General features: G+C 58.6%; 1 protein-coding gene across 1 annotated transcript in view; it reads left to right on the top strand.

Moving 5' to 3' along the window:
- TNIP3 (TNFAIP3 interacting protein 3) overlaps positions 1–14663 on the top strand; it is a 43638-nt gene extending 28975 nt beyond the window's left edge. Inside the window, exons 6-11 of the mRNA XM_036034300.1 lie at positions 1260–1388; positions 5501–5620; positions 6813–6938; positions 8129–8179; positions 9002–9100; positions 14352–14663. Coding sequence (XP_035890193.1) covers positions 1260–1388; positions 5501–5620; positions 6813–6938; positions 8129–8179; positions 9002–9100; positions 14352–14546 — 720 coding nt within the window. The 3' untranslated portion in view covers positions 14547–14663. The remainder of the gene's footprint in view (positions 1–1259; positions 1389–5500; positions 5621–6812; positions 6939–8128; positions 8180–9001; positions 9101–14351) is intronic.
- Positions 14664–22336: the final 7673 nt, after the last annotated feature.

Raw genomic sequence — 22336 nt, 5'->3', positions numbered from 1 at the left:
AGGAGCTGAGATGCAAGAGGGTAGGTGACGGGAGCTGCTGAGACGTGGCTTGTGGAAAACGCGGTGTGAGCCCCTCCTCTGGGCGCCGAGGCTCGCCCACCCTGGCCGAGGAAAGCATGGGGCCGCCGAGGTGGCCGTCCTTGGACCTCAGGGATGTCGTGGGAAAACACGGGAGGGAAACCCTAAGCCCAACACGGCCTCCCTTTTTGTAGGCGTGTGAAGAAACACGGGAAGTGCACGCGTGCTCAGGCGGAGTCTCCGCGCTGGCGTGTCCGGGCTCTGGTCCTCTCTCAGGGCCTGCACGACCCCCCATCGGCTCTCGGGTTGGCCGGGTGGCGCCAGCCCGTGTTTCTGTCCTTGCTGAGGACACCTTGTCACAGGGGGTCCGGGGGGGCCAGGTGCAGCTCTCCCTCTCGGCCGCGACGCCCGGCCAGGAGCCCGGCCGTTTTCCCGCGGGTGCTCGGGGCTGCGGTCCAGCGGGGACCGCTTTGTCTGAGATGCTGCTGAGCCAGCAGACGAACGAACGCCTTAGCACATGCATGAGCCATCTTCTCGCCCTGATGGACCTAAATCCTGGCACATGGGGTGCACTGGGCTAACATCTGAGTCTCCCTAAGACTCCAGTTACTGCACGCAAAGTTCACCCTCCGGAAGGTGAAACTGGGGGAGGCAGATGTTGTCTGGTGCCGGAGCCCGTCGGTGTCTAGGGACCAAGGCTGCCTCGTGTATTTCCGGCCCTGGAGCCCTCGCAGGGGACCTGAAACCTGGAGGCGTGGTGGCAGTGGCGACGGGGAGGCTGGCCTCTACACCCCCTGCCCAGAAGGGACAGCCGCGTACCAGCACGGCACTCGGAACAATGAGGTCCTCTGTCTGGTCCTCTGTCTGGCCCAGAAGGGTGCGGGGCTGGGCTCGGAGAGAGCGCTTTGCACTGCCACGGCCCTTTGTCCTTGGTAGGAGTTTTGATTACTCTGACTGGGTCACTTGCCCATCACCTCACATGGGGACATGGTGCTGCGTTATTCTGCAGGACCACTTGAGAGTGAGGTTGGGGATGTGCAGATCATTTTCTGAGGTCACATGACTTCAGAGTGTTGAAGAGGAAGGAGAGAAGGAGGTCCCCCAGGCTACCCCCAGCCTCCCCCAGAGACGCGGAGCTCCGTGAACACCCGGGGGGCCCCTTCCTACGGCCCTCCGGCAGCGCGCCTCCGGCAGCGCGGCCTCTGAACTGGTGGGTGTTGTTTTCTTGCTCTTTGCTCCAGAAGGAAAAAGAGAGCCCCGACGAAGAGTTACACGAGTTGAAGAGAGAAAATAAGCTGTTGAGGGAAAAGAATGCTGCCGTGAACAGGAAGAAGGAACATTACGAGTGTGAAATCAGACGCCTTAACCAGGTACGGGCGGGCCGTGCCCGGGAGGCCCAAAGGGAGGCCCCGAATAAACCTCGTGCTCCTGGCTGAGGGTGTGGGTGGCCACTCGGCCGGGGGGCCCCGGCCGGCTGGTGCGTGGTTCTGCTCATCTCTCCGGCCCGTGCGGTTCCGCCAGACTTGCCTAAGGAGGCTTGTGGGAATTCACGTCCCTGCAAAAACTCGTCATGACAAAGAAAGGAGGAGAGATCATAGAGGAGAGTAAGAACGTTTTTTTTTTTTCAGTTTGAAGAGTTCCATAAAGCAAGCAGGTGTTTGTGACAAAGAGCGTGTTTCTTGGTCGACCCCAGGGGTTTCCCGAGGAAACAGGCCACTGTTTAAAACCCTCACCCGGGGCAGGGGCTGTGGTGCCGACCCGACAGGACGTGTGTGCGGTGCAGGGCAACAGCTCGATTTTCTGGGGAAGGGTCAAGGCCAGTGCGAGGTCCTTCGCTGTTGACTTTTCCGAGGGCCATTCCGTCCGCCGGCCACGGGAAGCTGACACAACCGTACGTGGTTAGGTTGAAACTTGCATCTCCCAAACTAGAGCTCTCTTGACCCAAACACGCGAAACTGTCTTCCAGAACGCGAGTAGGCACTGGGCCTTGGAAACGCCTGGGATGTGGACTGTGCGTTCTGTCGTCGTTACCGGGTGTCCGAGGGTCCCCCCAGTGCCGGGTGCATGCCGGTGTCGCTGACAGAGTGCTTCGAAAACGCAGCACGGCGTCCGATCTGTCTGCAGGTCTCTGTACCCTCCAGGGGAGAGCAGGGCCGGTGGGGGCTGGCGGGGGCACTTCATAAACTGCGCACCTGTCTGTCCTCCCCCAGAGAGAAGCAGTGGCCAGAGGCACAAAGTCAGGGCCAACAGGCCCTCGCCTCCCCTTCCTCCTCTGCTGGGACTCCCCCACAGGGGACCGGAGGCCTGGCGTTGAGAGCACATTTGAAGCCCCTCCCACTGCTGACGTATTGCGTGATGCGTTTGCTTCTTTTCTCTCGTTCCTTCCTCTAAATGGAGGTGCGGGCACAGACGGCCTGCAGAATGGGATCAGCCAGGGGCTCCGTCTGCGGCCCACGCCCGCGTGCTCCCTTTGTCTTCTGGGCGTCTTTACTTCCAGCCGTCCAAAACTTTTAAAGAGTTAGCCAAACACTAATTTTCTAAGTCCTGCGATTATAATTGTAAAATCTTAGTGAGAAGAGTTAATTTGAGTGAAATTCAGGGCTTCCTAGAAAGGTTCCCAAGGAGAATTCTTCTGGCTGGCCACCCTCGTTGAAGTTACAGTGCACCACTAGCATTTCCTGCTTTGATTTTTCCTGGGAAGTCACCGCTGTCTCATTCACGTTGAACATCCCATGTGTATCGCCTTCCTGGTCTCTGGACCCCCAGTGTTGCTTGTGAGCCCGAGACCGAGGGTGGATGTTGGCAGGTTTGCAAGGCCGACCGCCTCCTGTGCTGGGCAGAACAGGCACAGTGTCCAGGGCCCACGGGACTTTCAGGGGGCCAGGAAGATGTTAGTTTTTCTTACAACTGGAGGGAAAAAAGTGAAGCTTTAGGTTGAAAAAATGTTTCCACCTTAATATTTGTATACTCAGCGTCCAAGGGGGTGGTCACGTGCTGTAGCTTTAACACGCGTGTCTGCAGAGGAACGGACTCCGGAAGGCAGTGGGATAGAAGGCAGTGCGGTCAGTGGTGCTGAGGTTTTCCGCGTTGTTCGCTGCTGAGTCCTGGCTGCGTGAGCGCGGCCCCGCTCCCGGGGTGCTCTTCAGTGCTCGCTGGGTGCAGGGTGAGTTTCCTTAGCTGGCACGCAAGCCGCTCCGTAGCTCGTTCCGGACCTGTGAAAGCAGGAGGCTCCGTGTGAACGGGCGTGACTCTGACTTCCGAGCAGTGAGGAGAAGGAAAAGAGGGCGTTGAGCCAGAAAGTGTGTCACCCCGCCCGTCTCCACCTTAAACTGTCACTTAGAAACCACATGACGTACGGAACAGGTGTGTCCTCAGCCAGCACAGGTAGTAGTGTCGCACGGAATGCAGGAGCTAGTGATCTAATTCACACGGCAGCCTCTCTTCTTGTTTAATAAGCAGAAGTTACTCCAAGTGCTGATGTGGGGGCTGGTTGTGTGCGCCATTGTCAGGGAGTGGAACTCGGGGCCACTCTGCCGGCACACACCGGCTGCCGGGGGGACCCACGGGCTCAGCAGACCCTTGTGGCAGGCCAGCTTGGGGATTACCACGCGGCGTTCAGAAGCGCACACAACTGTGTGCACGCAGTTCAATTCGCTGGCTTTGACGGAAGCGCCGAGGGCTTTGTTTTCAGCCAGGTTCTGGAAGAAAAGCCAGATGTGTAACCAAAGTGAGAGGGGTTACCTGAGCTGGGTGGGCCGGGGCCGCCCGAGGGCAACCTCCACGTGCGGCCCTCGCACCGGGAGATGCTCGGGTCTGCTGGGCATCTCCGCACTGCCGGGCAGTGACCGGTCTACGTTCCCGGACCGGTCTGCAGTGCGTGCTCAGGGAAGGTGGAAAACCCCGCTCCCTCCGTGGGACTCACCTTTCGTCTGTGACTCATTGGCCAGATTCCTAGAAGGCTGACTAACACGAAAGGTAGCCCAGGAAATTCAAATATAGCGTGACTCACGGAGATAGCGTGTTCCAGGTGCGGGGCGGGGACCAGCGCGTGGGGGGGTTGTCTCCGCTCACGTGGCTTGCCCGCCCCAGGTTCTCTGCGGCTTCCCGGCACACTCTTAAAAACACTGCAACTGTCGTGATAGTTCCTAGAACTATGTAGCTTGCTGACACACTTGAACAAAAACACACATCAGTAGACAGTCTCTGTTGTTTCTCTAAGTTCTTCTTGGAGGAGTCAGAAAAGTCTGATTTCTCTTATGACCCCCCGAGAAAGGGTGGGGACGCCCGTCTGGGCAGTGTCCGCAGACCGAGGCGCTGCGCCCCACGTGCCGAGTCCGTCGCACTCACTCAAGGCCTCGCACGGGCCTTTCTCCTCCTGCCTTCCTGGCCCCGCTGCACGGGGCGCAGGGCAGGGAGTCGCTCCCAGTGCCATCGAAACGACACCATGGCGGCCACTGGAGCAGTCCAGGGGACACGAGTTCTGGCAGCTCTGAAAGCGAACCTCTTGCTTGGTGTAGAGGCCCCTGGTCACAAGCGAGTCGTCACACAGTGTGCAAGCCCTGAGACCGCCCCGGGATGAGGTACCTCCCGTCCCAGGGTCTGGCGTCTGTTCCCGTAAACTCACCAGGGACCGAAGGGCCCCGGGTAGAGGGGGTGTCATTCACAGGACCTGACAGCGTGCTCATGAGTAAGCCTGGCGATCTCGTTGGCAAACCCCAACCTCCCCAACCAGGGCGCAAACGCCATGGTGTCCGAATGCCGAGAAGGCAGAGCGCGTTGTCCCCCTGCACGAGTTCGCGGTGTCTGTGTGGGCAGTGACGGGGCTGTGGCCGGCCAGGGCGTGCTGTGCCGAGGGGGCTGGGCAGGGGGGCCGTGCCACCGGGGTCTCGGCGGTGAATCCGCCCGGGCTCACCTTCCCAGGAGTCCCCCCTCTCCCACTGGGGGTGTGGCCATATGGCGGGATAACTCAAAACGTCACCTGGGACCTGCAGGATCTGCTTCTGCGGAAAGTGGGGTCTCCGACTCCCATCTTCTGACTCGGCTCTCTGGAGGCTGAGCCCAGGACCGGGGGCGTGCCTGCCCCCTCCTCTCCAGGGAGCTCTGAGGCTCCCTAAACTCGGGTTGTTACTGGTAGAGGACCCACTCATATCCGACTGGAGCAGAGAAGCCAGGGGAAGACAGAACCGGGAGAAAAGGTGCAGCTGTGCCACGGTTTCGTGGCTGGGTGGGTGGAGGGGCTCCACGGGCCAAGCCCTTCGGAATAACAGTGCGAGTTGAATAGCATGAGCATCATCAGAGAAAAGACGGATTCTGAAAAAAATACACACATGCGAGAAAATCAGAAAGAAGGAGGCCATCCGGTCACCGAAGCAGCATGAAAAGGATTCTACCTTGTGGGTGCATTTGGGCCCAATGCAACTATTATAGAGAAATCCCTGCCGTGTAACTCTGAGATCACCAACACGCTCATGTCGTCACACAGGCTCTTCAGGACGCCTTGAAAATCGAGGGTGCGTCCTTCCCCGACGACTGTTTGGGGGAGTCCGAGAAGGGGTGCGGCCTCGAGGAGATGCGGACGGAAATGGAGGTTCTCAAACAGCAGGTGAGCTGCCGGAGGGCGTGGCCACGTGGAGGGCAGGGGGCCCTGGGGTGTTGGGGGGGGGGGTTGTCTTTCAAAATGTGCCCAGGCCCTCCCGTCGCTGCTTACAGAGCATTGGTGTAACTGTGTCGGAGAGAGAACCTCGGCTCCCTACCGGAGAAAATAAAAACGCAGAAAGCATAAATGTCAGCTTGGCGGGGTGTAGCTTCATTGCAATTCTAGGGGAGAAAGCCTTAGAAATGAAATATGCATCCCTGCACCTACATCTGTACGAGATGTTTCAGTTCTTCTCCTGTCTCCTACCTCTCGTGTTGTTACCGACTTAAAGCTGGTGAACCGCTAGTTCAGATGTGTCGCACTGTTGGCACTGCCACGTGCACTCGTGTTAACAGGCAGAATTCTAGCCACCAGGTTCCGACGTGAGTTGTGACTTAACTCACGGTCTCGGGGTTCCTTTGCCCCATTTACGCTCGCGGGTCGCCACACTCCTTGTCAGGCCAGTAGTCAGCACTGGGCCAGTTACAGCCGTCAGTAACTAAACCTGTTTTTCCTTGGTTCACTGACTTGTCTGGAGTATCTCAGGAGAGGTGTCCCACTGAAGCAGCACTGTGGTTCTTTTTATATACTTTCCCTCTAAAGTTCCCGGGGCAGCCCCCGTGAAAACCTTCGAACAGTCACGCTCTGCTTTTCCACACGCACGAGCCTTCCAGTTCTATGTTGTGTTTAACGCAGAGCTGACGTTTGGAAACAGCAGGTCACTGAACACCGGGGGCAGCGACCTGGCTTGGGGAACCCCAAGTGGTGGGGGCCGTACACCTGAGCCTCGGGCTGGGGTGGGTCACCGGAGCTAAAACAGAGACCCTCTGTGCTGGAAGAGGCCATCACACAAAATGCGATACGCAGCAAAATACTGGATGAGGATAACCTCTTTCAAAATATGCACGTTGTGACTTTGCTTCTGAGTTCAAGCATCGTGCTCAGGAGGGGTAGCGTTGAGAGCTGCCGTTCCGAGTGAAGTGAAAGATAGAATCGCAGTTCTGCGTGTGGGGATGGGGCCCCACCACGAAGCAATGGCCGCAGAAAGAGGACAGAGACCCCACCAGCTGGACAGGCCCAGGCAACGCCTCTTCTGAGGCCAGGCGGAGGGCGGGTGAGGGCAGGCGGCCGCCAGCGACCGCGGGTTGATGTTTCCCAGGTGCAGATCTACGAAGAGGACTTCCGCAGGGAGCGGGCGGACCGGGAGAGGCTGGGTCAGGAGAAGCAGGAGCTGCAGCAGAGTAACCGGGCCTGCCAGGCCCAGCTGCACAAGCTGAAGTCTAAGGTACTTACTAGTCTAAGTCTATTGTCACAACAAGGTAGTCTTCGCCAGCACGTGCGCCTCGTACTTTCGGTTTCTCTCCCTGGAGAGGAAATGCAAGACTCTGGGGCTGTGGTTAGTGGACATTGGATGTCTCGGAGAGGTTAGCACCTGGGGTGATGAGGCCATTTTTCAACAACCTTGTAAGGAATTGAAAACACCTGGAGACTTCTTTGTACCTCAAGTGCCGTTAGGAGCTCCCCAAGCAAGTGGGCCCTGAAGTCTTTTATAAAGTCGAATTCCTTTGATCTTTTCTCACAATGTTTATTTTGTAGAACAGGAGTGGACCTTCCCAGCACTCCAATCCAAGTCCGAAACTCCCAGGGGAGTTTCGCTAAATTCTTGCGATTTTCTTTGAAGGGCGTTGTTGGAATGTCCCTGCCTTCCAAACACATACCTGTTTCTAAGGGTCACTTACAGATCTAGTGAAACCAGATTAGAGTTAACTGGAGCACCCTCGAAGAAGCCAGATAATGCCAGCCAGCTTCTTGGGGTAGAATCCATTAAATGTACGCACACTAAAATTGAGTCCGATGGAATGTGTGACAAGTAGTCTCAGGAGGTTACCCTGATGGGTGGGTGTGGATGTGAATGAGGAAAATGTAGCCGCCACAATCCTGGCTTAAGGCAAGGAAACAGACTACAGAATATTTGGTTTGCAGAACCGGGCAGTGCTCGCCGACAGATAGGGAACTGTGCCGGGACACGCCGTGGCGTTGGTGCAGTGTGCCATCGCGGGAGCCTCTGAGTGCGTGGCTGACCAGTTCCAGTGACACTCGATGAGTTAACAGAAGCCGTTTCTATATCCACAGCTTCATCTGTATCTGCATCTAGTGCTACATGTATATCCTGATATATCTACATAGAGCAACCTAAAACTGAGACTCAGCCCCAAACAAATAGGAATGCCAGTTTAAAACTACCCACCTCCCAAACTGGCTTTGGGAACTCCAGGAGAGGGCCAGGGCGTGTCTGGGCAACCCAAAGCGCCGCTGTTTTCCTGGCATCCCTGCCCTCAACGGCTCCCCCGCCTCCCAGCCCCCCTGCCCCCCAGCCCCTGAGCGGGTCCCCGAGAGAGCTCGGGGTCAAGAGTAGCTGCGGAGCTGACCCTCTGGACTCTTTCTGATAAACCGATGCCTTTGTTTTGTCCGTAGTTAAAAGCTTGTCAGATGGAGAAAGAAACACTAGAAAGGCAATTAAAACAGGTACGTGGCCCCTCCCCCCAAGCCACCAGCCTCTGGCCGGCCGGGGCGTCCCGTGCAAGCACGGTCCCAGGGGCAGCATTTCTCGAAGCCCCGACTGAAGGCGGGTGCCAGCTGCGCTGCCCATGGCGCCCGGTGGCAGTGGGCAGACGCGCCCGGGGCTGTCAGCCCCAACGTTCCGGAGGAGCACACGCCCCGCAGGGCACGTGGCCGGACGCACGAGCTTGGCGTGCGGTCCCACGAGGGGAGATTCCCTGCTGGACCCACTGCCCCCTGGGAAATACGCTGCCTAGGGGTCCCTCGGAGTTGTTTGCCGCAGTCAGGGCGGAAAACCACAACGGATACGGTGGCCTCTTGGGAGAGAACAGGGTGCCTTCCGGGCACCGACACCTCCTGTGCCATCGGTTCTGTTGTGACCCTAGTGCTGGTCGCCTACAGTCTCTTGGGATGTTTGTGGGGCCGTGAGGGTCTCCCTCCGGCTGCCGTGTCAGGCGCTGACTCCAGTTCAGTGTCAGCTTCCCCCCGAGTGAGGACCCTCCGTGGGGACGGTCGGAAATGCCAAGTTAGCTCCGCAGAGCTTCCGGTCTTTCTCATTTCTCCAAGATCAGAAAATGATTTGAGTCTCGCCAGGGGTCAGTCTGGCCCGTGAGCTCACCCGAGTCAGCCCAGGGTCTGTGGTGATGCGCCCCCTGCGTTGAGTTAGGGTGTTTCCAGGGCAGGCTCGACCTTGAGGCTGGCACCCAGCCACGTGGCTGTGCGAGGCGAGTGTCCGTGTGAGTCCGCGGGGCACCCACTCCCGGTGAACGAGAGCCTTCTTCCCCTCAGGTGTATCTGCCCACCTGTTGCTGCGGCTTTGGCATCCACCTGCGGGACCCCAGCGTACCTGCCGGGCCCGGGGCCGCGCGGGATCCAGAGAGGCACCCGGTGAGTAAGGACTCACGAGTCAGCCGACGGGTGTCCTGTTTCGGTGAAACTGTGTCTGTCTCTGAGATCGGGGCACGATAGAGACTCTACGGTGTCTTGGCCCCTGCTCTGCACAGCGGCGGGGCCCACGTTTGCTGTCACTCGCACGGCGATGCTGGGGTCACAGGACACACCGCGGCCACCGCTAAATGGCAAGGCATCAAACTGAGCTCCGATTCCTTGATCACACATGAGACATCGTATACGGGTCATTTCTGACGACACACCCGCCTCTGCCGGGAGGACGTTTGTTATGTGTAGAGAAGAGCAAAGGGGGTAAAGCAAAAGCCGCCCAGGAGGTGCCTTGGTTTCCCCGAGCAAACTCACACTGGCCCGCCGTGGGCGTCGCTGCATCTGGGAAAACAGTGTGGACACTTTGCAGGCGAAAGGGTGTTCCTAAAGGGATCCCAGAAAAAGGGACCTGCTTCGGTTGCCCTCCACGGCTGTGTCCACCCAGGCCAGGCGGCACGGACCGTGGGGCGGTTATTTGTGAGTGGCGTTGGCTTGGACGGTCAGCCTGAGCGAGTCGGCCCCGAGCGGCCTCCCTTCCTTCTGAGCAGTGGAGTTCCCCTCGCCCGCCCCCCACGACCCTCCCAATGATTCCGCCTACAGAGACAGAACCCCACACAGGAAGAGAGCACAACGCCTTTCCCTGTGTTTTGCATTCGGTCAGACCGCTCCCCTCCCCCTTTGTGCTTACTATCTGTGCCTCCGATTCTGCAAAGAACCTGAGATTGTCCCTGGATTTTCCCAGCAAAGCACCTGCAGAGGGCTGGGCCCTCCTGGCCCCCCACTTTTGTGCTTGAATGTGACTCGGGCCCTTTCGCAGGGAAGAATGGGAGACTGTGGGTTGCACAGGGCGGTTAGGACTTAACGAGCCCCGTCCGTGACCCTGGGCTGGACGCTGTGCCCGCTGAGGACCTGGGCTCCCTCCGCTCTCCTGCCCCCAGACCTGCTTTCTTCGCCGGCCCCCTCGCTCACAGTCCCCACGGAGACACTTCTGGGCGTCTCCAGACGTCGCCGAGATTCCTTAAACGTTCTTCACAGAGCGTAGACGTGAATCAACATTGTGGGAAATACACAGAGATAGAAACTTCCTTAGAGGTTGGTCCCTAGGGGTTGGGGGACTGGAAAAACATTCTTGGGAGAGGTTAGCTGTGACACCAATGAGCCCTTCGAGTTTATGGAGAAGTAAAAGTGACAGTTTCCTTCCAGCCTGCATTTAGGTGAAGAAGGCCGACGCTCACTAGCCCTCAGAGCCCGCCAGGCTTCCCCCGTCAATTACACAAGCGAGGGCCGTCGGATCCCGTGACACTGTCACCAGCTGGAGGCCTGCATTTGAAAGAACACCCCAAGCCGTGTACCATGGCTGACATTCCCGAGCACTATTTAAAGAAACAAAACCTCAGTATAACAGTCAGTGTCCCCGAAACTCCCAGAGTGAATTTTAAAAGAATCCATCATGCTCGTCTCTCAGCCTGTGGAGTAAAGCGCACGCAGCAACAGTGTTTGTGAAATGACAGAGTGTCCACCTTCCCTTGGCGGCTCTCCTGGAACAGGAAGCCAAGTCCCTTACCGTCGTGCTATCTGAGACGTCTAGAAACGGACGGACGAGGAGATAAAAACCAGAGGTGCTCTCACTTCCTCTGCGAGCTCTCCGTGCCCCCAGGAGCCGGAGGAGCCGCGGCGTCTGGCGGGGAGCGTGGGGTCAGGCGGCACTCACTGCCGACTTCCCCTGTCCCGCTGGCCCGGCAGATGCTCCCTGCTGGCTGGTGTCAGAGAGTGTCCCCCCCCCCAGTCCTGACTGAGCAAGAGAAGACACGGTCTGTGGTCTGCACGCCCCGCCTGGCAGAGGAGTGGGGGGCGGGGGAGCACGGGGAGCAGAAGGAAGGAGCAATCTCGTGGGCAGGGGAGGCCGAGGCTGCTCTCCTCCGAGGGGCTCCCTGCGAAGGCACTGGCCTCGGTGCCGTCTCTTGGAAGTCAGGCCTGCCGCTCCTGGTCCGTGCCGTGCCGGTCCTCTCCCGTGGTCCCCGATGTTCAGCGTCTGGCTGCTCTCCATGCACCACTGGCGTGAGCCTCGGACCAAACCCCAGGGGGAAAGCGCAGGCTGCCCCCTCATCTCCCGGCCACTCTAGTCCAACCCGCCTGAGCGCATCAGGGACTCGTCCTGCAGAGGCAGGTACGAAGGGACAGGTTGTCCTGCTCCCGCCACGCCCCTGAGGCCCGGCTCCGATTTCTGCCTCAGTCCACCAGCAAACGGTGAACTCGTGGTCGTTTTTAATGGTCTCCCGTGTGACCAGGGGGGAGGGGTTCAAAGTGAAGGAAAGTGAACAGTGAAAGGAACGGAAAGGACAGGGTCAGTCGTGCATGCACGGGCTCTGAGAGTCAGATGTGCTGATAGCGACGCTAGATGGACTGAGTTCGTGAATGGTAATTAAGTACCCAATCCCTCACTCCTCCCCTCCCTCCTTCCTTCCTTCCTTCCTTCCTTCCTTCCTTCCTTCCTTCCTTCCTTTGTTTCTCCCCCTCCCCTCCTCTTTCCTTTCCAGTATTTGTTGATACTAAGTGGCTTTCTTTTTATGCACCGGCTATAGTGAGTTTACAGAAGGGTTTATGCTCCAGCAGATACCCCAAACGCATCTGCTCTGGAAAAAAGGAACAGTATGTGCCTCCCCCCGCCCCCCAGAGCAGGACCTGCTGGCCCCCCGCAGGGCGGGTTTAGGAGGGGTCGGGAGATGACGGTCGCGGTGCTGAGGGACAGGAGAGAGGTGCTGACAGGAGAGAGGGGTGGGCCGGGCGGGAGACGGGCCCGGCGGGGTGGACAGACCCCACGTCCACGCGGCCAGCACTGTGCCGAGTGACGGTCTTCAGTCCGTGCTGCACGGGAGGTAAAATCCCACACAGTTCGCACGCATGTTATCCAGATAAATTCTAGTGGTCCCGTCCCCAGAGTCAGGATCCTCACTCTGCAGGCTGCGTCTGTGCACAACGGTCTCTGGATCTACACACCACGTGTGGCTTTCTGACGCTGGAATGGCCGGATCCGCTGTGTGTGCTCTTTAGCTCCGGGCAGGATGGAGCGACGGAAGGGACCCCTGTAAGCAGTGACAGCTACTTAAAAGATGCAAGAAACAAAGAACCTGGGACCATATGTAGTATGATTTTCAATTCAGAGGGATGAAATACTAAGGATATTTTTCTGTTTAAAAACACGTTACCTTCTGAATAATCTTATCCGTGGTTATGATAGAAGATAGAGAATTTTATGCCTGAATCTACATTTTTAGAAAAAAAAATTGCAGGAGAAACACCCTTCACCTTATGACGTTATAAAAGCCAGCTTCCTGGTGGACTTGGCGACTTTGCCGAGCGAACATTAGATAAAAGTGTAAAAGTGTATTTTACATGCACAGGGATATCTGGACATATAGGGGGTAAATATATTCCCATTCAAATACGGATTCATAAGCAAATACTAAACATTCTAATTAAATACCAAAGCAAACGCTAAACATTGTAATTGACAACTGCATGCATGTGCACACGCGCATGCCTGTACATACGTGTGTGTGTGTGTGTACTACACGTGGCCCGTCTAGACTGGTTTCGGAGGGACGGTGCGCACAGCGAGTCCGGGCTAGTCACAGTGAAACCCGTGGTTCTCTTCCGTGGAAGTCCCGGCCTGTGGGGAAGTGAGGCGGGTGTGTCTCACCCACAGCCTCTCAGGGGCCGAGGTGCTGGACTGGAGGAAGCTAGCTAGCTGGGGGAGGGGACAGGCAGGGCTCTCTCAGTCCTCTGGCCCCTCTGCGGACCGCCCTCCCCACCCCCCTTGGTACCAGCGGAGTTTCAGGTGCCGCTGATCCTGGGGAGGGGCAAGGCCTCCCCTCCGCCATCGAGACCCCTGGGTCCTGCTGAGGTCACGTCAGCCTCTCACTGTCACCTGCACTCGTGTGCCCACAAAGCGCAGGGAGAGACTGTCACCATGAGGGGACGATCAGGTGCCTCGTGAGGGAGGGGGGTTCGCGCCCACCAGCAAGGCAAAGCCCACTCACCTGCGCCTGGAGGCCCCCAGACTCCCCGTGGCGTGTCTCTTGCCCCCCTGCGTGCGGAGCAGCAGCTCCTGGGGAAAGGTCTCCCCTCCTGCCCCGGAGGGCCTGCCCTGCCCTCCCTTCCAGGGGCGGGGGCCCCGTCTTTGCCTTTGTCCGGGTTCCCACTCTGCCCTGGATGACCCCGGAGGCCACCGTCTCTGCACCGAAGCCACGGGGGGACCGTGGCCCTGGCCCCGTGCCCATTTCACAGGAGCACTGTCGGAGCCACGAAGGGGCTTATTTTTCTTAGCGTCGCCTTAAGAGGCCTAGACATCGGTGTTGCTGGTGGATTAGATATGAACGTCAGACCGCTCCCCCCACTGGGTTCCACTGCGTCCCCCCGATACCCCCAGCACGCAAGGTGCCTTTGTGCCCTGACGGCCACGCTCCTGCCTGGGAAAGCCTCTCTCGGCATTCCCGTCCCTCGGCTGTCCGGCTGGCCTGTCTCTGAGACACCGAACGCGGGGCGGCCGGGGGGGGGGGGCACTCACACAGTCCACGCCGTCACCACGGACGAGGGGCACACCGCGTGTCTCGGCATTTCCGTGGTCCTGTTCCTGTCTCCACGAGGGGCCCCTGCGAGGGAGTGTCTTCCCGTGGCGTCTGCGCGCGGCCTCTCACCGGGGCCCCCTGAGACGTGCCGCACTCTTCACCCGGCCTCGCCGGCGCCCACGGTCCTGGTGCCGCTGCGCCAGGGGCACCCAGATCTCCGCTGGGCTCTGACGGTCCCACACCCGGTGCCCCGCTTTAAAAGCGGTTAATTTGGCAAGTTTTGTTCCTGTGGGTTCAGGGCCGCCCCTCATGGCCACTGAGACGACTTCACCGTCCTAAGCAGATGCCTGAGCCGCCCCAGTGCCAGCCTGCGTGGGGAGTGCGTGGGGCGGGTCTTTGGCGTGACTGAGCCTGGCCACACGGGACCTCGCAACACAGCAGGCGTGTGTCAGGGCTTCAGACGGGAACTGCCCCCTCCCACCCCGGGGGCCGGGGGCCCCACCTGCAGGCAGCCCGTGAACGAAGTGTCTCTCTCGCACCAGCCCAGGGGGGTACGCTCCCCGAAGCCCCAAGAAGAGGGGTGCGTCTTTCCTTTTTAATCTGACACATTTCCCTGTTGTTGTTTTTTGTAGATTTCTCCTCCGAAAAGGAAGTCACCCAGTAAGCCGTGTGCGCGAGCAGAGGGGTGCGGGGGCAGCGCCAGGCCAGGGCCCCGCCCGCCCGGTCCCTGGGGCTCGTGTCCTCTGCCGGGCTGCGTGGCGTCCGCCCCACCGTCGTGCGCCGCTGCTCCCTCCGGCGTGGACAGGGAAAAGGCTTGTGACAGCTGAGGCCGGGACCGGGTCTGCGGGGCCGGGATTCTGTGACCCACTGCACGGCCAGTCCGTGTCCTGGAGACGAGACTGACAGGCGGAGGACACGGGGCTCCCCGAGACCCCGGAGCCCAGGGCTGGAGGATTCATGGGGGCGGCTCCTCGGTTTCAGCAACGTGTCTGACTCACGTGCCTGTCCCCGGGGGGGTGGGGGCACTGTCGCTGCATTTGTGTGTCCTCCCCCGCTGCCTGCTCCTCACGGGGGCTCAGGTCCTTGGCGGGTTCGACGCGCTGCCCCGTGCGTCCCGGGAGTCGGGGAGCCTGTGTGCAGGGCTGAGGGGGTGTGTGTCCCCCTGAAACCGCATCAGTGGTCCCCACGGACAAAGGGAGAGGCTGGGCACGGTTCCCGGCACAGCCAGGCGGGCGCCTGCCTCGTCGTCAGGGGACGGGCGACGGGAGGCACCGTCCCCGCCTGCGGGTCCCGGGTGGAGGCTCGCGCACCTTTGCACGGAAGCAGCTCCGGGTCTGGGGATTTGCCGTTAAATCTGCGTTTTTTTTTGTTTGTTTTCTACCCCCCACCCCCGTGGATTCGAGTAGCTATTAATAAAGAGCATTACCCTGACTTCTCAAACCCATTAAAACGAGAAACAAATGTACCCAGATTTTCTCTCAGTGAAATTACACGGCGGCAGGGCAGGTGTCTGAGGGTTGGGCGGATTGTGACGCCTGAAGTTCGCCCGTCACTAGGGACGCTGCCAGGACCCCACGGAGACTCTCTGTGAGGCGTGTGGGGCCTGTGGGGGTGGGGGCAGGGCCACGAGAAGCACCTGAAATGAGGAGGGCTGTCGGCCGAAACCGCAAGCGCGTGGAACAACCCCGATGCGGCAGGGAGGCGGACTGGCGTCAACATCCAGAAACTGTGCTTCTTCGTTACAACTCAGACTTCTCATTCCCAGTCGCTGGAAACACCTGAAGAGCCGGGCGAAAGGAAGGGGAAGAGCCTTAGAAAGTCGAGTCCTCCGCGCCCCGGTCTCCGGCTCCCGGCGGGAGACTTCAGGGAGGACCAGCCTTCTCTGCAGGGAGCTGGAGAGCTGTTCTTGCTGCTGCTGCCCGGGAGAGAGACGGGCCGCTCTCAGGCAGCGCTTCAGTGCGAGTGAGTCAGAGCAGCAGCAGGATTTAACGAGCCAGTGGCCGTGAGACAGTTTGGCATTAAAAAAAATTCCCATTTTCTCAGATTGGTGAAAAAGCCACAGTGAGGTCCACGCCCAGCTGTGAGTTACGTGTTCCGCCCCCACTCCCCCCGGGGGTGGGCCCAGAAGAATGACAGCTGAGCCTGCCCACCAGAAGCACCTCCCGGGGGCTCGCAGTCCACAGCGATGTAACGACCCTGTTTCTGTTACCAAAGTCACCCTGTTGCTAATGAGCAAGCGGCTGAAAATCGGCGAGATGCGCGCTGGCTCGTGCCACAGGAAGGGGGGCCGGTGCAGGTGGGACCCGGTTGAATCCGAACCCCCAGTGGCTGAGAAGAGGACCCCTCGCCCAGAGCACCACTCCGCCCCTAGAAGAGAGACGCGGGCGGGCACTTCCTCACGGTCTGGGGGCAAGGAAAGGGCAGAGCCGGGGCTCAGAGCCCCCGCCCCAATACCCCACCCCACAAGTTCTGTGGGGGCTGTGAGTCTGCTTCCGGGAAGGCCCCAGCCCTCCCTGTTTGGGGGGTCGCTGGGGTTTCCCGCAGGCTGCATTCCAAGAGCATACTCCTCAGGAGAAATGTTACCAGAAGAGACTGTGTCTTGTAGAGAATTTGCAGGTTACCCCGGAGCTAAGAGAAGGCTGCCACCCACGTGGGAAGGGGAGGCGGATACTGAATGTCCAAGTGCAGGTGCGGTCCCGGCCGGGTCTGAAGGGTTACGTGCATGCGCAGCAGGTCGCTACTTTCTTTCCGATGTAGCTCCGTCCGGAACAGGAGGGAGTCTGAGAGCCGTGGCCTCCTGATTCAGCAATTCAATGTAACCGCCACTATTCAAATGCCCACTTATTTCCAAAATGCCTGAGCAGCCGTGGGTGGTTTGGGTGGAGTCCGTATTTGGGGGGAGGACAGGGATTTAGGATCATTTAGGATCATAGTTGTGAGCATGTGGAACACAGAGTCTATCCCTGCACTATTATGTATTAACTACACTATCATTTTGCACACGAACAACTGTAAACCTAGCTTCGTCCCCACCTGGATAATCAGATCCATTATAACCAGATGAGTTCAATTCGAAGGCTGTACTCGCCGGCCTTACAGAAGCGCACCTTGGACGGCTGTGCAGACTAGTTTATTATATTTTAAAGCGGAAGAACACCGTACTGAAACCCCCCAAGCCTCCATTTGAAGTCTCGACAAAGGCCCTTAAGAAAAATTTTGAGGAAGTCACCTCGGGAGAAGTTCCCATGAAGGAAAACCACCAAAGCCCACGTCTAAGTTCCTCACTTCTCTTTCTGAAGCGCCCGCTCGACCGTGGCTGATAGTTTACATGTTAAGGGGCCGCTCATGAATAAGTCACAGGACACAGACCTCCTTTGTGTAAGGACTCCGCCCAGCGGGCTCTGTGACAATCGGGGGGACCTGGGTGCCTCTTTCTAGCCAAGTTCAGCTCCGGCATCACAAACCTCGGGAGTCCGCGGCAGCAAAACGCTGACTCAGATGCAGAGCCCCCCCCCGGGGGGAAATCGGGGTAAGATTCCCCGTGGGGCCACGGCGTGCTGTGGATCAGCACGTTTCTGCACAGCCGGTCCGTCCTGAGCGTGCCCTGCCTCTCCTCTCGATCAGTTACCCACTTCGGATGCTATACTATTTGTCTGCGCCGTTTGTAACAGATTACTCGTGTGTGGTAAGAAGGTACTGCGTGAGCAGCGGTGGGCGGGGCACAGGCGACGGAGGCCTTTCCTGTTCGTCCCGTTGTCGACAGAGAGTCCTGCTCGGGAGCCAGCGAGGGGCACGGCCTCTCCCCTCCAACACGGCCTGGCCCTTGGTCTTCCCATGCCGGCGAGGCGTCGGCTTCCTGCCGGAACCATGGGGATCAGCCAGTCAGAACTGGGCAGCCTAAACCGGGCACCCGGTCACAGCGGTCAGGTGTTGTAGCAACATGTTTTAGTCTCTTTTTTCCCTCTGAGAATCAGCAAAATCTGCAACCATTTCCCGCCAAAGGAAAACTGCCCTTTATTTCGATATCATTGCTAGTTCGCCAGGGTTCTGATAAAATGACAGAAATCCATCTTTCCCATAAAACATTAAAGGTTAATCCTCGCACAGGGACTGATTATTTACAAATTTTACAAAGTGGCTTTTTTCAATACAAGGAAGTGGAGGGTTCACATTAAACTAGGTCTCCCTTAGACTGGGTTTCCTCCCCGTCCATTAGCGTTCGCTCAGCGCCTGGCCCCCGTGTGCGCGTGTTGCCTGTGCGCGTGGCGACGTGAGGGTGGCGTCATTTTGTGAAGAGGAGGGGGCTTCTCCGGGACAGCAGGGCTGGGGAGCAAGGGCCTGGGCTCCGGCATTCAGCAGCAGCCCTGGGGCCCCCCTGCCTCTGCCACACTGGCTGTGGCCACAATGCCACCAGTTTCCTCTTGGGCCAAGCCACCTGGAGGCAGAGCTGAGGTCTCGCCCGCTCAGCAACAGGGCAGCCCTGGCCGTGCTCGAGCGGAAACAGGTCTGATGCTTTGCTGTGGCGACGTGTCCGCACACCGGTCTCAGCGCCCCGTCTGCAGCCCCGCACTCGGATGGCACTGGGAGCCGTGTTTGGGATCCGGAAGTGGCCTGTCTTTCCTGAGGCCACACCTGTGTCCCTGGCTTTCTCAGGGAGCGGAGGACAGCGCAAAGGCACATGCCGGGCACGAGTCAGAGCTGCGAGTTGAGCAATAAATAGACTCCTGGACAGTCGTCCGTCAAAGCCGCACGGAAGACGTCGGCCTGCATCCGCGTGTGCCTCGTCACGGGGGGGTCGATGCCTTCCGGAGGGCCGAGGGCGTCAGAAAGCCAGTGCGGGCGATTTGGTGGTTGTTGGACACGATCCAGGCTTCCAACCCAACACCCTTCCAGGCAGAACTGAATTTAAAGCCTTTCAGCAACAGGAGACTGGTCGCCATGCTCGAAACTGTGTTTGTGGTCCCCAGGCAGCCGAGAACTCCAAAGGCTCCTCCCGTGGGAGAAGTCAGTCCAGTGTTTCTGCCAGTTCTTGGTGTTTCCGGGGCTAGGGAAGTGCTCGCGTCCCCCCAGCTGTTGTTTCCACTTTAATTTTCCTTTGAATTACAGTTGACACTCAGTGTTGGTTTGTGAGTTTCAGGGGCACAGCACGGTGGTTGGGCAACCCTACACTGCACGAAGCGGTCCCCCGGCATTTCCAGGACCCGCCTGGCGCCACCCACAGTCCTTCCAGTGCCGCCGACCATGTTCCCTGTGCTGTGCTTTCTGTCCCCATGACTGTTTCGTCCCTTCCAGTCCCTACTTCTCCCTCCCTTCCCCCTTCTCCCCCAGAACCCCCCAACCCGCCTCTCCCGTCCGACAGCCCCCAGTCTGCTCTCTGTGTCTGTGAGTCCGTTTTGGTTTTGGTTGTTCATTCGTGTTGTTCTTAGACCCTCACATAAAGTGGAGTCTCATAGTGTCTGTCTTCCTCAAATAGATAAAAACAATTCAGGCCCATTTTGCAGGTATATGCTTGTTTTCATACATGAACACTAGGTAAAATTGAGATGTCAGGAAGGTGTGCCATGCACATTCCGTGACTGCTCGTACTGCAGCCATGCCTCATCTCTCCGGGAATGTGCCTTCTGCAGTCTGAAAACGCGACTGAGCAGTTTCCTCCTAGTCTGAAACCTTAAGAATTTGTTCCTGATATTAGGCTGCAATACCACGCGTGGTCAGTAGGTGGCGCCACTTAACACGATGCAGGAGAAAGGGAAAATTTCTGAGTTCGAACCAAACTAATGTTAAAGTGAGTGTCATAAATGTGGAAAACGCGTGGAACAGTAGACTAATGTACGCTGGGAACATTTTCCACCGGGAACCCAGAAAAAGTTGCTTCCTGTATGGACGCTGTGAAAACGTCTCCGCGACACTTAGCGGCGGCCGCGGAGGGTTTCGCTGCCTCTTTGCAGAGACAACCACTCTTCCTCCCGGAGCCTGGGGCCCCGGCCCCGCTGCCACGCCAGCGGCGTCCCGCTGGGCTCCGCAAGGCTTTAAAATAAAAAAGACAGGATTGTCTCCAAATAGACTGAGACGATTCTCTCTTCTTTAAGAAAAAAAAAATCGTGGCGACCTGCTGCGGTGGGGGACGCGGGGATCCGGACTCGCGCAGGCCCGAGCTTGAGCCCAGCTCCCCCATGGGGGCTGGGGCCGTCTTGGACCTTGGCCTTCCGTGGTTTGTGTTTTGAGCCACAGAGTCCCTCGCTCTGAATTTCAACACTTACTCTTCTGACAGTGTCTGGGGGAGATTAATAATGCATATAAACCACCTGGCACATAGTAGGGGTTCCAAAACCCGTGGTTATTAGCAGTACATGCGTTTCAGGAAAGCCTCAGGACCTGCATTACGCCCCTGGCATAAATAGGGGAGGATAGAACTTTATTATTAATAGTTGTAATAGTGATGTTAACTTTAATTTATGCTAAAGTGTTATGAACCTAATATTTGAGAGGTAAGTATATTTCCATAGCAAATCAAATTCCGCATAACTTTTATCTGGTGGGAAAAGTGAAACCGCACTTAGGTGAGCTCGTCTGGGGGCAAAACGCGAGGGCAGGAAAATGCGTATTTAACGGAAAATGCCTGAAGCGATGGGACCAAGCAATGCCCCCACCCCCCTCCCCACGCACCTGTTCCTACACCCCGGGCCTCATGGTGGTCAGCGAATGCCCAGGGGCTGAGGGAAAAGACCCCCAGCAAAAGACACTCTGGGCTGGTAAACAGCGCAGCCTGGAGCCCCTCTCGTGTTTTTTCCCACTGGGAGAAACCATCCACACATCCTGGTGGGGTGGCCTGAATCGCCTGTCCCCCCCCCGCCCCCCCCGCAATCAGTGTGCTGAAAACCCGACGCCCAAGGGGACAGAGCCTTTGGGAGGTGGTTAGGTCACAGGTGGAGACCTTCTAAATGGGACAAGGGCCCTTATGGAAGAGGCCCAGGGCGCCAGCCTGCCCGCCGCCCCTCGAGGGCACAGGGACAAGCAGGCAGAGGCTCTGTCGCTGAGCAGAGGGCTGCCACCCACCCGGGCTGCGCCACGCTGGGCACTGATCTCGGACTCCGGCCTGGGGAGCGGCGAGAGGGAAAGTGCTGTGGTTCACAAGCCGGCCCGGCCTGCGGTGCCTCGTTGTAACAGCCCGCACAGACCTCGGCCCGGCCGATGAGCACCCCAGGGGACAGGGCTTCGGCCGGGCCTGCAGCCGGGACTGTCACCCTCCATGGAAGTCACCCCGGGGGGAGGCCCATCGGTGGCTGCAGAAGGTTAGGGGCCCTGTGTGCTGGCCCGCCGATGGCTCAAGGGCTCACCGGTCCAGCTCGTAGTGGACAGTTGGCCGAAACCACGTGCAGGAAATCCGTGGACGACCACCTGGCAGGGCCATGTGATCCCGACAGTTTGGTTTTGTAAGTTCTGTTCGTAAAGACTCCGCCCAAAGTCTCTTCCAGTGTCCTCAGAAATGGCTTCGACAGTGAGCCGTCCCGACCGCCCCGTTTGGAGGGAGATTGTGAGGTTTGGAAATAAAAGGCGTGTGTGTGTGCACGGTTCTGCGGGAGTTTGGGCTGCAGCGCGTTTAGTGAAACAAAGTGGTTATTGTTGTTTTAATCCCTTGCTTTCAGTCCTTCCAGAATCTTCTTATTGGAGTACCTCGCTTATCTCTTGCTCATGACCTTGAAACCCCCTGTCCCCCCCAGCTAGTATTTAGTCGGTGGTGGCGGTGGTGACGTTTTCACGGGGTCGGCTTCGTCCAGAGTGAGACCCACCGCGATGCCTCAAGCAGAGTCTCCCTGGGCAGCAGAAGCGACGACACCCGGCCAAGATTCTCTGTCGCTGCTGTCGCAGAACAGAGTCAGAGGTGGAATGCCTCAGACTGACCCCCGAGACGCTGAGGGTGGTTCGACAGTTTCAATAAGCCATGGCCACGATAAGCTTATTCCTGAAATGCAGTTGAAATGACAGCAGAGGGGAGACACGTGGGACAGGTGGGCACAGCACTACCCAGACCACCGGGGGCCGACCGGACCCCAGGCCGCCTTCCGACGAGTGGGCGGCTGATCGCAGAGGTCCGGGTACTGCCCCAGGTGCGGGGAGAGCCCCTCTGCAGAGGCAGCCCAGGCGCAAGGCTTCGAGCCTGGCATGGGGAGGGCCAGTGTCGGTGTGGACAACAGCGATGTGCGAAGTCAGCCGTGTTCCTTTGTTGCCACACGCACACGCCTCGCCCGGGGGCCCTGCCAGAGAAACGCACTGTGACGCTGTGCGCACGCGGCTCTGCAGGCCTCCGTTGCTGCCTGCGGCATCTCCGCCGCGAGGGCCCTCCTCCTGCAGCTTTCCCTCCACGACCCCTCTCGTTGGCCCCCCTCCCCCACGCTTCAAGCAGCTCTCGGTCTAAAGGCGAGAAGCCCGCGTGCGGTGATTTCCCCAGACTTCCCTGCGAAGGCCGACCTGCGGGAGCGACCACCTCATTTCCAATCTGATCTCCCCCTCGGCTCACTGACGGTGAGCGGGAGGGAGGGAGCGAGCTATGGAGACCCGGCTGCGCCCTGTGCTGGGGGCGCTCACGGACCCGTAAGAGAACTGAGGGTGCTGGGCA

The sequence above is a fragment of the Phyllostomus discolor genome, chromosome 8 (genome assembly GCF_004126475.2).
Source record: "Phyllostomus discolor isolate MPI-MPIP mPhyDis1 chromosome 8, mPhyDis1.pri.v3, whole genome shotgun sequence".
Lineage (NCBI taxonomy): Eukaryota > Metazoa > Chordata > Mammalia > Chiroptera > Phyllostomidae > Phyllostomus > Phyllostomus discolor.
This window is presented reverse-complemented; position numbering and strand designations above follow the sequence as displayed.